We start from the raw sequence: 17,310 nt of genomic DNA, 5'->3' as shown, positions 1-17,310 counted from the left end.
TCAAGCAACGCAAGGGCTTCAGTCGCACAGAAATAAATAGAATACGCAAGCTGACATTTACAGGCAGCAGATAGTACAAAAGGTGAGCAGATGTTTTTATTGAACAAATGGGACTTTAGAGGGTGCAAGTAGCGGGCTGAGATGTTGTGTTTTGATTGTCTGAAGCGGATACGGTTTCCATGCTGGTTTGAAGTGTGCGCTGGAAGTTGGACTAGGAAATGGACTTTGCAAAAATAAACCATTTTATAGTATTTATAAGTGCGGAATCAACAGCCCCTGTTTCTAATCGTTTCAGAGGGGAGCTGTTTTGGTCTGTAGTAGAACAGTGAGGTTCAAGTCCAGCAGAACCTTCAAGACCAACAAGGGGTTTTGGGATATAAGAATGAGGCGCTTTAACTCTAAAAAGCTTATATCTTCTCCCTCCTCCTTCTCCCCAATCTTCTTGGTCTGTAAGGGGCCTCTAGAGTAAGGTGACCAGATTTTAACAATGGTAAAGCGGGACACCATTGACCGGGGGGGTTCTTGATTAAAAATTTGGTCTATATGAAGCAACAAACATTTTCATGGAACGCACAGAACGCAAAAATAGCATTGTAATATCTATTTTTTAATTTCAACATAAGTACAATTTGCCAGGTACCCCCAGATGTCCCTCCAAAAGTGGGACTATCTGGTCACCTTACTCTAGAGTCAAATCTTGCTGCTTATATTAGGATTCAGAGGGGCTTCACATAAAGCCAGGCAGATTGTTCTTTATAAAGGAAAGTGATTGTAGTACAATAGAAATGTTGTTTCCATGGGGATGCATATGCTCACTTTCCACATCCTGCTACTCATTCCGGACAAACATGTTTTCCTGGTGCTCAGAAGCTTATTTGACCAGAAATGAGTACCTGTGCCACAGGCAATGATGGACTGGCCATAGAATCATAGAATAGAACCATAGAATTTGAAGGGGCCATACAGGCCATCTAGCCCAGCCCCCTGTTCAATGCAGGATCAGACTAATGCATCCAGGAGAAGTATCTGTCCAACTGCTGCTTGAAGACTGCCAATGAGGGGGAGCTCCCCACCAGCTTAGGTAGTCGATTCCACTGCTGAACTACTCTGACTGTGAAATCCCTCCCCCCTGCTATCTAGCCAATATCATTCTCCCTGTAGTTTAAACCCATTGCTGTGGGTCCTATACTCTGCTGCCAACAGGAACCTTTCCCTGCCAGCTGGCAGGGGCTCATGGGAATTGTAGTCTGGAGGACCACAGGTTTGACTACCCCTGCTCTAAGGAACCTTTCAGGTACTTAAAGACAGCAGTCATGTCCCCCCTCAAACTCCTCCAGACTGAACATTCCCAAGTCCCTCAGCCTTTCTTCATAAGATTTGGTCCCCCAGGTCCCGGATCATCCCCGTCACTTTCCTCTGAACTTTCTCCATCCCTCAAGATCTTCATGCCTCGTTTTTCTCCCCAACAGAATCTAAAGCAGCTTGAAATGTCATTCTCTGCTCTAGGGATGCCAGCCTCCAGGTGGGACATGGGGATCCCATGGAATTAAGTCATCTACAGACTGCAGAGATCAGTTCCCCTGCAGAACATGGATGTTTTGGAGGGTGGGCTGTATGGCATTGTACCCCACTCAGGTCCCTGTCTTCTCTAGGCTCCATCCCTAAATCTCAAGGAGTTTCCCAGCTTGGATTTGACCATCTTACCCACTCATCTACTGAATTTGGAATTTAGCCATAGAATGTAAAATACAGAAGACCCCTAGAGGGGGAATGTGACATCGCTTCTGGGTTCCCCCTGGAAGTGATGTCATGCTATGTGTAACGCTGGCATTTCCCCCACACGTACACGCGCACACACACTGCTTGGAGCATTGCCAGCAGGCAGTTACTTGACACAACGGGAGACTTGGCAACCTACTCAGGCATAGGGTTGCCAGATGTATTAACACAGGAAGCCCTGCTCAGTAAGGATCCAGAGCTGCTCAGGGTCTTGCATTGCCCATTGCCCATTTGAAGACCACAGCAGTTATGTTCTGCTCAGGATGTGAACTGCTCCACTCAGTAGGAGAGGAAACTAGAGGGAACATTGACCTGAAGAAGCCCTTTTTAGCTGCCTCAGTTCTGGCAATCCAAAGTCAAGTAAGAGGAAACCACAGAACCATAGAGTTACAAGGGGCCAGACAGGCCATCTAGTCCCACCCCTTGCTCAATGCAGGATCAGCCAAAAGCATCCAGGAGAAGGATCTGTCCAGCCTCTCTTTAAAGTCGGCTGTTGAGGGGGAGCTCACCGCCTCCTTCAGCAGCTGATTTCACTAAATTATGAATTGTTTTTTGCAGTTTCTGCTCATGATCCTCTTGATACCCTTTGTCACCATTTTGCATGAACAGGGCAACATGCACATCTTCTAGGTTTGTTTTGCACAATCAGAAAGCCAGAGTTTTTCAGGCTATGCTTTTGCGCGCATCAAAGCTGAAAAATTCATGCATTGCCCTGTATTAGCAGAATGGCTATTTTGCGCATTAGGTTGCCTAGAAGGAGAGCCCTCTCCCATTATACAAGGGTGCCATGGTGATAATTTGCCCAACAAAGCTACTGTGGGGGAGGGGAGAATTGGTACTTTCCTTCCCAGCAGCCCCTGCTCTTGAGATTCTGAGGTTCAGCTTCGGCCAGAAAGCTGGCCCAAACAGCAATAAGTAGAAACCTCGTTATTGCAAAAATCCAATTACTCACTCCGGTATTAGGTTGCTTATCCGTTTAATTCATGCTTTTCATAAACAGACTTCTGGAGCAGCACATCTGCCTGCAACGACAACTAATACATTCTTAATATTTTTGGCAGGAACATCATGTTCTGGATTTGAAATGTTAAATGGCTGTCTGATCTTAGCAGGGAAGGGAAAGCTACAGTTGACGCCGCATTATAAAACGGCGGAGTGATATCCGAAACCCATAAAAGTTATAATATGTAGATCTTGCAGTTTTTCTATTCAGGGCCTCATCCACGCAGTGAGCGCCTCTGCGTTGGGGGTAGATGGTCTGCAGATGGTTTAACAGCGAACTCTCCGAATATGCACAAGGTTACCCGGGTAATAGAATATCTAAGCAAAACAGCTGGGGGGATTTCCTGTCTGTGTGCATGCCCAGTGTTCAAATCAGTTTGGTTATTAAAATGGCTAGCCCAGGGGTAGTCAACCTGTGGTCCTCCAGATGTTCATGGACTACAATTCCCATGAGCCCCTGCCAGCGTTTGCTGGCAGGGGCTCATGGGAATTGTAGTCCATGAACATCTGGAGGACCACAGGTTGACTACCCCTGAGCTGGCCAACCACTGTTCACCAAGAAGAGGACGAGACGGGCGTGTGTATTTGTGTGTATAGTAAGAGTTTGTTTTCACAAGAAGCTTTGCCGGTGGAGGGGGAAGCTGGTGGTGTTCCATGCTTGGAGTGAACTGGGATTGCTTTAAGTCCGGGCTGGCCCACCCACTCATTCTATGGCCATAATAGCATTCCAAACAGAGAAGCTCTTTACTTCTTTCTCCTAAGAATGAATGGACATCAATGACTTATATAGGAAAAAGACAGGAGAGGAGGAGCTTGGATGTCGCATTCTTAAAGGGGCCATTGGACTCAAATCTTGTAGTGCTTTTTTCCCTGGTTGATGTGCCTCTAGGCTGCAGCAAATTCCAATATGTGGAACTTTGGAGGTTCACAACCCTACCAACCCAGGACATTTTTTCACTCTAATGTATGTTGCAATATGTGCTCATGGATTCCTCACATAAGGTGCCGTACATCTCTAAGAATTAGTCACCTATTCATAGCGATATGTAACTGGTAGAGATCCAGCTTTGAAATCCAATGCATTTTGTAGCTAGTGGAGCTTTTCTGTTCAAGATGGGGGCAGGGGAGGAACAAACAGAAAATCCAGCCACATTAGAAGGGAAGTTTGGCCTTGCACCGTACTAAGACCCCTGTCCTCCCCAGCCCCCATCTCCAAATCTCCAGGAATTTCCAACCTGGGATCTGGCAGCCCTAGGCCCCCTACCCCTACCGGTGGCTGGGGGTAGTGGTGGAGATGGGCAACCCTCATTCATTATGCTGAATGTTTAAACTGTCTCTCTGAATGTTTAAACTGTCTCTCTGTGAGAGGCATCACATACATCTCCTGATTTGTGTAACATTTTGAATCCTAATGCAATTCTTGGGTTGGATCCAGCAGTAATTTTCCATTGATGTAAGGACTTCCATCAAAGGAATATTTTCTGGCCTCCCCCTCCCAGTGCAGCACACTGAGCTCCCCAAAGTCTGGCTCCTGGAGAAGCAGCCTGCCCTGCCTCTCCCCACAACAGACACCCTGTGAGGTAGGTGAGGCTGAGAGAGCCCTAGCAGAACTGCTGAACAGCTCTAACAGGACTTTGACTAGCCCATAGTCACCCAGCCGGCTGCCTGTGGAGGAATGAGGAATCAAGCCTGGTTCATTAGATTAGAAGCCGCCGCTCTTAACCACTACTCCAAGTGGGCTCTAGTCTTGCAAAAAGTGTTTAATGTCCCACTTCTTTCTTAAATGTATCATCATCATGTATCTTGGGGGCATACAAGTATCAGGTATGATATTTATTAGAGACCTTGTCTGTATGCCCAGCCTCAGAGGTAAAGAAGCCCTTTTTAGTCCACTAAAAGCAGGAGCTTCTGTGTTATAGATGGGGAAAAATCAGGTGGCAAAGCCCTTGCAGGCCCATCCGCTGCTTCCACTTGACAGTGATCCAGATTCCTTTCATGTTTCCGTCCCTTCCAGTCATTTTCTTCCCTTTTGCAGACACAGATCTCTCTCTAGCACTCCGTCCCGCCAGCCACGTTATTTATAGACTCATCAGAGAACAATTAACAATTAACAAAGAATCCCCCCTCTACAGACCCAGCATGACCAATTTCTTCACAGCAGAGCTGCTTCGAAAAGACTGAGCTAATGTTTGGGGGCCTTTTCATCTCTAGGCTGGAGAGAAAAGGATGGAGCTGAAAGGATCCTCACCACAGGGCTGCCCGTACCCGAGGAGTGGTCAAAAGCCAGATCTTTTCATCTTTACGATTTAGACTCAAAGGGGCTATCAGATGCTACACCATGGGAAGGGTGGTGGTCTTTGCCATCTTCCCTTTTAAAATCCTGTCCACTTGCAGGGGTAGTCAAACTGCGGCCCTCCAGATGTCCATGGACTACAATTCCCATGAGCCCCTGCCAGCAAATGCTGGCAGGGGCTCATGGGAATTATAGTCCATGGACATCTGGAGGGCCGCAGTTTGATTACCCCTTGTCTTTGGATCCAGCTGTTCTAAAGGACTGGTACCATTTATAAGGATAGTTAATTCAATTGCTTTTTTTGGGGGGGGGGGTCCGGTGACATAGATGGAGGTTTTTGGTGGGTTGTTAAAATGTTGCTTGCCTAGATTATTAACCAGATCAACTAAGACTCAAGTTATTTTCCATTGAAGCATCTGGCAGAGGCCCATGTTTAGATTTTAACTCAGGATTCAATCATTATATGTATTCCAGACCACGCATAGAGGATATGATCAAAAGATCCACAAAAGGGGGCTAGGAATGGATAGGGGGAATTTCTCTACAAACCTGCAGTCCCACTTTAGAATTGATTTTAGAATTTCCTAAACTGTGATTTTAATGTACTGATAAATATATATTATTCACTGCCCTGAGTCTGCTCCAGTGAAGAGGGCGGTCTATAAATCTAAATAAATCAAATAACTATTCCCTCTGAAATGCCATTAGAACCACTGACATCAGAGGTTTCTCAGTTGTTTCTTTAAAAAGGAGAATTGTCAGGTGAGTTTGGGGTCATTTGTTTGCTGAAATAAAACATGACACCGAGGTTCAAACCTGGTACCTTCTAGATGCAAAGCATGTAATTAGCTGCTGAGCTGTGGTTCCCCCTCCCCCCACCCATTCTGGGAACTGATCTCTTCCATCACACACTCCTTTATCTATGCTCTTAGCACCAGAGTCTTCCAAAATAAGAACTCAGGAGCCATCTTGGTGTAGTGGTTAGAGCAGCAGCTTCTAATCTGGCAAGCCAGGTTTGATTCCCCGCTCCTCCATATCCAGCCAGCTGGGGCAAACTTGGGCTAGTCACAGTCCTGTTAGACCTGTTTTAACAGAGCAGGTCTCTTAGAGCTCTCTCAGTCCCACCTCCCTTACAGGGTGTGGGGAGAGGTAGGGAAAAGTGTTTGTAGTGAAAAGCAGGGTATAAAAACCAACTCTTCTTTTCTTGCACTTGGTGCATCCCTAGCTTAATTTGGGTGACATACAGAGTTCAAAGCTTGCCTATGTTTTTGATGCTTATCTCAGCATAGGTGTGGGTTTCCCCCCTCCCCCTTATTCTCTCCTTGCAGGCTGATGAGTACTGAAAATGCTCTTTTACAAGCCAGGGAAGAGGAAGGCATAAAGTATGAACGCACTTTTGTGGCATCTCAGCTTATTGATTGGTTGATCCAGGAAGGAGAGACCACCACGAGGTCTGAAGCCGAACAGCTTGGCCGCCGGCTGCTGGAGCACGGAATTATGCAGCATGGTGAGTACTTGGCTCTGCCCTGTATGAGAATGCTCTCAGAAGGAGGCTGCACGTTTTAATACAGATCCCCTCATTCTTCCAAATTCTGAATGGGAAAAAGAGCATGGCGGTACTGGGACAAGAAGGGGAAGGCCTTGGCCTCTTTGCCTGTCTGTTGGCCTTCCAGGCCAGCTTTTTGGCCAGTGTTTGAGGGTGCTGAAATAGACAGTGATCCTGGCTTTGTTTTAATGTTTAGGCCAGGGGTAGTCAAACTGCGGCCCTCCAGATGTCTATGGACTACAATTCCCATGGCTTGTGGGAATTGTAGCCCATGGACATCTGGAGGGCCGCAGTTTGACTACCCCTGGTTTAGGCTCTCGTTTATCTTTGCCCCAAATGGAGAAAAGACACAGTCCCACAAAATGCATAGACTTATATCAACACTATATTTATTCTAATAGACTGAATTATCAATTCAAAGGCAGTCCCAGGTAAAACTGGGTAAGCTTGCAAGATGGCATTCTAGTTGAAAGTGTGGTCTTCTTGACACCTTTTGGCAGGAGAAAGGTAGGTCCAAGGTAGCACAGCAGATCCAAGGTAGCATTTTGTTACAATATTGTCATAGTACATCTATCTCAGCTTCTCTATGTGCAGCGGGTACAGGGTTGCCAGGCTCCAGGTGGGACCTGGGGATGCCCTGGAATTACGACCCATCTCCAGGCAACAGAGATCAGCTGCCCCGGAGAATATGTCCACTTAGAAGGTGGACTATATAGTATTAAACTCCACTGAAATCCTTCACCTCTCCAAACCTCACTTCCTTAAGTTTTTTTCCAACCTGGAGGTGGAAACCCCAAGCAGGAATCCTAAACGTCCCCATGTTCCTGGGGAGCAAGAACTCTTTGGGGGTCTCAACAAGAAGCACAAAATCAAAGGTTACTTCCCATGCATCTCAGAATCCATCCATTCGCACCCAGTTCCTTCACCCAGTTCCTCATTGCACTATAAGCCATAGTTCTTGGGGAAAGAGGTGCAAGATTGTCTTTCTGAACCATCTTATTTTTGGAGCTCTACCTGTTAGCCAGAGGGTGCACAGACAGCTGAGCAGGTCAACCTAATCAGTTACCTAGAAAACTCTTGTTACCTGTTGGTGTGAAGAGATAAGCTATAACACACCTTTTGATGCAAAATCAGCCTTTATCAAGACCTGAACAGACCTTGGGTGTGTCAGTCAGTCCAAGGTCCCACTTTACACAGTATTCAGATTGAATGGGTACTTAAGGCTCATCTGCATAGCAATGCCACAGACTCTTGAAAAGAACCAAGAAGCTCTTGACCACTAAGGCAGGAGAGGGGTGAATGTCAGGGCTAGAAGGAATAAGCGCTAGAAGGAATGTCAGGCTTAGAACAAATGAGATTGGTGCGTAAAGTCTGTTGATGCATCACAGACTAAGGTCTTTATTCATAATGCCTGGTCCTAGGGAGATCAGACTGGCTTCAACCTGAGCCAGGGCTTTCTCATCTCTGGCTGGGCCTGGTGGGACGCTCTGCCACAAGAGTTCAGGGCCCTGCCGGACCTTGGACAGTTCCTGTAGGCACCAGACTATAATCTTCAGTGGGGGTGATGTGAAGTGGGTGCCCCCCCTCCCATGTTAAAGGCCACAGTAGCTGTGTAATTTTAAAATGTTTGAATTGTACTTAAGAAGATGAATTAGTTCTTACATGCCGCTTTTCTCTACCCGAAGGAAGCTCAAAGCGGCTTCCAATCGCCTTCCCTTTTAAATTAACTCATTAAAAATTTTATTTTTTGCATATTTTGAGAAGTTACGTAGTTGATTGGCATTTTGATCCGCCCTGAGTCAAACATAAATTAAACAAATAAAACGCTTTGCTAGCAGAAGCTCAGTTTGGAAGGAGGCTTATTTTTGCGCTAAGAATTTCATTGCCGTTTCAGTAGAGTTAAAAAGTATCTTGGTTATACTCGGCTGAGAGAAAATGATTGTAGGTTTGGCCTTAGGGGAGGAATATAACATCTGGTTTAATTACAGTATCTGTAGACTTAGTAAGATAAAGGCGGCTAGAAAATTAGAACACCCCCCCCCCTTCGTAGATACACACACATATGTGTACCATTTCCAAATTGTTGGCTTAATTTGGAACAACAGTTGTCTGGTATTCATTGTGTTGACTCTTTATCCTTGTGGAAGTCCACTTTATTTGCAAGTAAATATCCCCTGGCGAGTTGACTCAGCTCTCCAAGGTCCAAGCAGTTTCCTGTGTCAGCACTGTCAATACAGATTCAATTAAAACTTATTGGCATTGCTGCTAAGGCTTGGCAAGGGCTGAATGAAGTCTTTGGCTGATGACCAAGTGGGGAATAAAATACCTTTTGTGCCACACAGGCCATCTTTATAAACGGCTGTCACCTTTTATAACAGAACTTGGCTGGTGATATTGTTGAATAAGCACGAATGATGATATAGCTCCCTTGTATGCTAAATTTTGGTACAGAACCAGAAGGGACCTGAATGTCCTTTCTAGAAGGAGAAGAATGGGGTTTTATACTCTGCTTTTCTCTGTCTTAAGGAGCTGCTTACAATCGCATTTCCTTCCCCTCCACCACAACAGGCACCTTGTGAGGTAGGTGGGGCTGAGAGAGTTCTGAGAGAACTGGGACTGGCCCAAGGTCACCCGGCAGGTTGCACGTGGAGGAATCAAACCCAGTTCACTGCTCTGAAGCACTATATCACGCTGGCTTTCTAGACTTGCTGGACAGTGAGGCAGAATCTGTGGCCTTCCAAAATAGTCTTCTGCTCTTTGAACTTTTCCCTGAGGACTGCTCCTTTCTCCTGGTCATGCTTTCTGTCTTCTGAAAGCTTACAGCATTTCCCCCCCTTCCCTATGTTATCCTCACAACAACCCTGTGAGATAGGTGGGCCTGAGAGTATGTGACTGGCCCAGGGTCTCTTGTCAAAGCTTCCTTGGCAGAATGGGAAATCAAACGTTGGTCTCTCACCTCCTTGTCTGATACTGTAGCTAATATACCATACTGGAGTTGGTCCTGGTGTTTCTGATAAACATGTGTCTATGATTTATTTTTATTCAAAGCATTTATTAGCCACCTTTCTTCCTTATGGAGCTCAGGGTAGTTTACAATATAAATACAATAGATCACATATAAAAATACATAAAACCAAAATTTAAAATCACCACATAAGACTGTTTTAATCAAATGCCATCCTAAATTTAAAAAAAGACATTTATAATTATTATTTATATTTATATGCTCCCCTTCCCTACAGCTCAGGATAGCTAACAAGTTCAAAATATGAGCATACAAATAATATCTGTACCACTATATATTGAATTCCATTTTGGTTCCTGTTCTCCTCAGGCTCCACCCCCAAATCTCCAGGAGTTTTCCAACCTGGATCTGGCAACCCACCCCCCACCCATTATCTGCTGGTGGCCAGGAGGGACCTAGTAACCCTGATAGCTCCAAATGCCCATCTGATCTTCAGTACCAACTTTTCCTTCTAGCTTCAGACTCCAGCACTGTCTCAGATGCCATTAAAGTGAAGAGCATTCTCAAAGACCTGAGTGCATCTAGACCTTCTGCTACCCAACAAAGAGGTTCTTCCACAGGGACCCCCTATATTTGCCCTGCCATGGCTGCCAGAGGCCTGGATGAAATATTCTGTTTAATACCAAACTGAGGTCCATGGATCAAGGCGGAGGTTGCCCCAGTGCATTCCTGGCTGGGAGTAGCCCACCTTCCTGAAAGCTTAATCAACTTGAATCCAAGCTCTATTCAGGTTCCAGAGTTGTGCCATGCCCCTTTTAACCATGCAAAAAGACCCAGGTGTAGGGGACGATGAGTAAGCCTTCCACCTTGGTCTCCTCTCCCATGCCTCAACATGATTTAATCAAGAACCTGAGAAAGCCATTAAGGCTTTTGTTAAATCGGCCCAAACTGGGACTTTGGGCTGATAGCCTAATTATCCTGCCCTGGGCTGCCTTTTCCATACATTTGCATGCATGTATTTGGGGTTCTTTGTCCCTTTGAGTACCCTAAGTTCAAAATCTGCCAATGAGAACCAAGACATAGAAGCATTTCTAAGCATACCCCACTCTGATTGGGGGCTGCTCCCTTAAATTTGCTGAGCAGTTGCCTCCCTTTCTGGACTGCTGGGTTTTTACCTCACATAGGATTACATCCTTTTCCCTCTGGAAGCTTTGCTACTAGAGACAGAACTTCTACTTTCCCACTGGACCAGCCAACCCTTTCTCCAGAAACAGGTGGAGTATAACTTTATTTGGCCCATTTCTATTTTTCTGCTAATTTCCGTCCCCCTCAGTTCTTCCTCTAATAGACAGAAATTTGTAGACTTGTAGAGGTTTCTTGGTGTGCTGCCATATCCCTTGTCTGAACAAATTTAGAGTCCAGGGGCACCTTTAAGACCCAACAAAGCTTTACTCAAGGTATGAGCTTTCAGGTCCTGCACACTTCCTCAGATACTGGGTCATGGAATGAAAATAAACAGCTCAGACTTATAGATGGAGTGAGAGGGAAAATTAACATACAGCATAATGAAGTAGCCCAGGTTCCATAGATACAAAGGAAAAGACAGCCAATAAAATTGTATGGGTCTTCAAGGTGCCACTGGACTCTGAATTTGTTCTGCTTCAGGGCCACCCTCTTGAATGTATATTCCTTGTTTGTTTTATTGCATGACCGTTCCAGCATGGTCTGGTGCAGCGGTAGTCAACCTGTGGTCCTCCAGATGTTCATGGACTACAATTCCCATGCAAATGCTGGCAGCGGCTCATGGGAATTTTAGTCCATGAACATCTGGAGGACCACAGGTTGACTACCCCTGGTTCTAGTGGTTAAGAACAGCAGCTTCCCTGCTCCTTCTCCACCTGCAGCCAGCTGGGTGACCTTGGGCTGTCCACAGCACTGATAGAGCTGTTCTGACTGAGCAAGAAATATCAGGGCTCTCTCAGCCTCACCCACCTCACAGGATGTCTGTTGTGAGGAGAGGGAAGGGAAGGTGACTGTAAGCCGCTTTGAGACTCCTTTGGGTAGAGAAAAGCAGCATATAAGAACCATATTCTTCAGTAATATCAGAGCTCTCTCAGCCTCACCCACCTCACAGGGCGTCTGTTGTGGGGAGAAGAAAGCAAAGGTGATTGTAAGCTGCTTTGAGACTCCTTCAGGTAGAGAAAAGTGGCATATAAGAACCAACTCTTCTTCTTCAGTAATATCAGGGCTCCCTCAGCCTCCCTCACAGGGTGTGTGTTGTGGAGAGAGGAAGGAAAGGAGATACTTTGAGACTCCTTTGGGCAGTGAGAAGTGGGGTATAAAAAAACATATTTTTTGTCATTTCCTTCTTAGATTTGTATTCCGGTTAGGGAAACAACCTGTCCTTCAGTGGGGTTGTTTTGATTCTTGAGTGTTGCTTTGTGGAGCTGTGGAGCCAGGTGAGCAGTGAACAATATAGTGGGGAACCTTCCTTGCGTTGATGGAGGTGGCAGCTAGGTTTGGTGTGTGTGTGTGGGGGGGGGGAGGAGTGTGTGTCACTAGCTTGTTTCTGCTAGCTTGTTTTTCCTTTCCCCATAAGAATAAATAGCTGCCATTCACTTATGCAAGAAAAGTACAAGAAGGTACAATTGGGATTATAATACTAATCCACTACTTTTCATGTCTACATAGTCCAGTTCTGGCTTTTGTTTCTCGGTCCTGCTAAGTCCCAAGGGAACATTGGGAAAGCAAGGCACAGCAATGGGAACATTTTAAATATATAGCTGGAAAACACAGATGAGTAGATATCTAGATTTTTAATATTACAGTCTGGATTCTGAATAGAGGCCACTCCTTAAAGTACATTTGCAGATGCCACATTAGATTGCAAAGTCTTTCAGAGGATTGGGGGGTGGGGTGGGGTGGGGAAAGAGCTCAGCTGTAGAAGCCAGCCTCTGCCTTTTAAAAGTCCGGGCAAAATGCCTTTATTCTTTCAGGACTTCATGCGCACAAAAAATGTATGTGGTTTCAGAAACATTGGTTCCTCCAATACATGCCTAGAAAATTCACAAATGCTATGGACAAAAAAGTAAAGGGGTCAGAATGCTCTGATACCCTCTGTAGTGGTATGGCCTTTTAATTAATTTATTTTTAAAATTTATCTGATATTTTCTGAAGTTTTCCCCCCTTAAACCCAGTTTATTGGAGGCTTTTCTAAAAGGGAGAAGGAGAGGAAAATAAATTTGGTTTAGATAATTGGTATGTGTGTTGGGCCAAGTTTTTTTTTTTTTTAAATTGGAAACAGACAATGACTGTTCAGTAGATCTGGGCCAAGATGAGTTTCAGATGGGCGCAAAATACAGGAATAAAGGGTTCCTGTTGGACAGGGAGTGGCACAGTTGCCAAACTCCAGTTTGTGAAATTCCTGGAGATTTGAAATTGAATCTGAGGATGCCAGGGTTTGGGGAGGGGAAGGACCTAATCAGGGTATAATACCATAGAGCAGGGGTAGTCAACCTGTGGTCCTCCAGATGTTAATGGACTACAATTCCCATGAGCCCCTGCCAGTGTTTGCTGGCATCTGGAGGACCACAGGTTGACTACCCCTGCCATAGAGTCCTTTCTCTAATCTTGCCATTTGCTCTCTATGGTATGGACATGGTTTGCAACTCTGCCCACCACAAACGGCAATCCCTGCAGCTGAGTTTTATGCTAAATATAAGAACAATTGCAGAGAACAGTCACAGGATTGCCAACTCCTGGTTTGGAATTTCCTGTAGATTGGCGGGCAGGGTAGAGGCTGAGGATGTGTAGAGTTGCCGTCTCCTGGTTTGGAAATCACTGTAGACTTGAAGGTAGAGCCTGGGGAGGGGGGGGGGGCTTTGGAGATCAGAGGGATCTCAGCAGGGGATAATGTCATGGTACCCTTCAAAGAAGCCATGTTCTCCAGAGAAACCATTCTGGAGATCAGTTGGAATTCTGGGAGTTCTTCTCCTGGAGGTTGGCAGCCCTAAAAATGTGGGGAACGGGGCAGTACAAAACCAAAATGGATACAAGTTGTGCTGCAAAAAATGCAAGAAAAAAATTTGTTATAATTGCATGCACATAATAAAAGTTTAAAAGATTGATAAACTCTCAATTGTGTATTCTGTGTAATATAGCAAATACAGATTCAACAATTACACATGGAACATATAAGGAACAAAAAACCTGTTTTTTGACCCCTGTGGGTTCTTCCTCAGTGATCGAATAAAGTTTAAACGGACTTGTACAGTATATTGTGAAATATTGTTCAAAAACCATCACTATTGCTGTTGCCCGATTCACATTCAAAGTGCGTTCTCATGTATTAAGCACTATGTGGGCTCCACACCAGACATTTTTATATACGATACATATCGGTTGGAGCATCACTTTCTAGATTTTTTTTAAACCACCTAGCAAAGCCTAAATGTTAACAGTTTTATATTGTAGAAATGCAGTTAAAGTTATTTAGACTCTGAGGAAGACCCTTAGGGGTCAAAATGCATCTGGTTTTCGTTTCTTATATGATCCATGTTGATTCTGTATTTACTGTATTACATAGTATATGCAATTGTGATTTTAATCGGTCTTTTAAACTTTTATTATGTGCATAGAATTGTATAAATACTTGTATTTGAAGCAAAGCAAAACACATAGAATCATAGAGTTGGAAGGGATCTTCAGGGTCATCTAGTCCAGCCCCCTGCACAACGCAGGAACTCAAGACTACCTGCACATCCACAGTGACCTTAATATGATGCCCCAGTGATCCCCCCCCCACCAAAAATCTCTGGAATACAACCTGGCCTGGAGGAAATGCCCAGGGTATGCAAGGAAGGGCCACAAGAGACAAACACTGGCACATCCCTTCCTGCCCACTCACTCACAATCTGCCTAAGTTAATAAAATCAGCATTTCGGTCAGATGACCATCTAGCAGCTCAACCTTTAGGGTCCTAAGATGAAGAAGAGTTGGTATCCCACTTTTCACTGCCCAAAGGAGTCTCAAAGTGGCTTCCAATTGCTTTCCCTTCCTCTCCAAACAACAGACAACCTGTGAGGTGGGTGAGGCAGAGAGAACCCTGATATTACTGCTTGGTCAGAACAGCACTACCAGGGCTGTGACAAGCCCAAGGTCACTCAGCTGGCTGCATGTGGAGGAGCAGGGAATCAAACCCGGTTCACCAGATTAGAATCATAGAATTATAAAATCATAGAGTTGGAAGGGGCCATACAGGCCATCTAGTCCAACCCCCTGCTCAACGCAGGACTCGCCCTAAGCATCCTAAAGCAGCCACTCCTAACCAGTACACCACGCTGCCTCTCAATGCTGGAGAAGTGTCTCATTGAAGCAGCCATTTTGTCCAAGAGGGACTGATCTCTGGAGTCTCGAGATCCATTGAGTGACTCCAGATTTCTAGGCCCCACCTGGAGTTTGGCAACTCTCAAAACTGCACAGTGGAGAGGCAGGAGTGGGGAATTTAGGCTGGCAGCTGTCTAGGCACATGCCGAAACTTTTGTCAACCCTCCACCCCTCCCCAGTTGTTAACTGCGTATATTGATAGGGATGAGATCATTCTCTCTCTCTCTCTCTCTCTCTCTCTCTCTCTCTCTCTCTCTCTCTCTCTCTCTCCCTCTAATGAAGTCAGATACCATCTATAGTGTAATTAGACGCTTGGAACTAGGAAACTCATTGCAACGAAGTGCAACATCCCCTGCCATTTTCATTTTAAAACCATTCCGCTTTAATGACGGCCTGGGGGGAACTGGAAGGCGCACCTGGTGCGAAGAGGGAATCTGGCAGTGAAACAAACTGTAAAGACTGAAAAAGATGGTCGTGAGCCGGGCCTCTCTGATGCACTTTAATAAAAGGGTAACTGCGTGGGGCCTGTTCCAGAAACAAATCAAATCGCAAAGAACGTAGCAGTTGGCCTGCTCGTTCGCACTTGGAATGAGACAAGTCTGAAAACCTCAGTTCCGCCCCCCCTATTTCCTTAACCTCATGCAATCAATTTTTCCTCCACTCTGATCCTTATTGGTCCATACAGCAGGGTGGAAATCATCAGGGTGCGTAATACAGGCTGTAAGGAGGAACACTGCTTTATGCCCAAAGCTTTAAGGCTCAGAGGCTTCTGCATTGAATGCGGAAGGTCAGGGGTTCAATCCCTGGCATCCTCACTTAAAAGGCTGCAGGTAGTAGGTGATGTGAAAGATCTCTGCCTGAGATTCTGGAGAGTAGCTGCAGTTTAGCCTCACAACAACCCTGTGAAGTAGGCTGTGACCGACAACATGGACCCTGCTTGACCGAGGGTCTGATTCAGCTTCATATGTCTCCCACAGAGAGCATTGTTGAAGACCGACAGTGTCTCTTCAGGGTCTCAGGGCAGATTCCCACTGTGCCTTGGAAGCTTGCTGGATGACCTGGGGTTGGTCACAGCCTACTTCACAGGGTTGTTGTGAGGCTAAAATGGAGCAGAGCATGGGATGTGAACGGCTTTGATTCCCCATCAAATGAAGGAAAAGTATAAATGAAGTAAATAAATGGTAATCTAAAAGCAATGGTTTTTAGGGATGGGATGACTGTAATAGGTTTTGTGGGATGACTGTAATAGGTTTTAACCAATCCAATTTGACATGTGTTTTAATGTTATTTATTATTGTATTTTACCATTGATGTTACCAGCTCTGAGCTTCACAGGAAGGATAGGTTATAAGAATAAAGGTGATGATGCTTTTTTCATCATTCATTGATGCATGAAATGAAATAAAGTCAGTTTTTAGACAAGCATAAAATCCATGAACTAAGGCAGATGGTGAGTGGGTGAGCAGAAGGAATTGTGTTGGTGCCTGTGTTGGTTGCCCAGGGAAATGCCAATTGCCACTGTGGGATTGAAAAGTGAATTTCTTCCAGGCCAGACTGCCAAGGGATTCTGGGGATTTTTTTTGGGGGGGCATCATCTAGGCATGGAATTGGGGTCACTGTGGATGGGCAGGTAATTGTGAGTTTTCTGCATTCTGCAGGGGGGTTGGACTAGATGGCCTCTATGGACCCTTCCAACTCTATGATTCTATGACCCTGGAGGTCCCTTCCAGCTCCATGATTCTTTGATTCATTTGGGATTATTGCCATTTTGTACATGAGTGGTCACTTTCCTAGTTTTTCTGTCGTCTTTAACAGCACAGGTAGAAGTCTAACACTGTATGTCTTTAAATTGGCTACAGTGCCTTTACAGAGACAGCCAGCTTGGTGCAGCTTCTAATCTGGCTGCACTCCCCCACATGCAACCAGCTGTTCTGACCAAGCAGTAATATCAGGGCCCTCTCAGCTTCACCTCCCTCAGAGGGTGACTGTTGTGGGGAGAGGAAAGGGAAGGCGACTGTAAGCTGCTTGGAGACTCCTTCGGGTAGAGAAAAGCGGCATATAAGTACCAAGTCTTCCTCTCCTTCTTGTCCTCCTCCTCCTTTTTCTTTCTTCTTCTAAGAAGGGAAGTTTCTCCTGCCAGTTGCTCAAATTTCCTCAGCTGATGGCTCTTGGCAGTTAAGAGAGCAGGGCCAGAATGAAGTTATCTTAATTTGTACTGCATCCTCTGACTTAAGTGTTAGGCCTGGGAAGATGTTATATAAAGCTGTTTGCTTAAAGTAGAGGGATTGTTATTCTTGGCAGCAGTTGTTTTTCTCAAGCTGGGCAGGGCGTCTTTCCAGG

At 45.3% G+C, this 17,310-nt stretch overlaps 1 protein-coding gene across 6 annotated transcripts in view; it reads left to right on the top strand.

Annotated features, from left to right (window-relative positions):
* Window positions 1-17,310, top strand: part of DEPTOR (DEP domain containing MTOR interacting protein) — a 52,337-nt gene that overhangs the window by 20,238 nt on the left and 14,789 nt on the right. For all 6 annotated transcript variants that reach the window (XM_077351589.1, XM_077351593.1, XM_077351590.1 and 3 more), the window contains exon 5: window positions 6,403-6,581. In XM_077351589.1, the coding sequence (XP_077207704.1) occupies window positions 6,403-6,581 (179 nt within the window). The remainder of the gene's footprint in view (window positions 1-6,402; window positions 6,582-17,310) is intronic.

The sequence above is a fragment of the Paroedura picta genome, chromosome 9 (assembly GCF_049243985.1).
Source record: "Paroedura picta isolate Pp20150507F chromosome 9, Ppicta_v3.0, whole genome shotgun sequence".
Taxonomy (NCBI): Eukaryota; Metazoa; Chordata; class Lepidosauria; order Squamata; family Gekkonidae; genus Paroedura; species Paroedura picta.
This window is presented reverse-complemented; position numbering and strand designations above follow the sequence as displayed.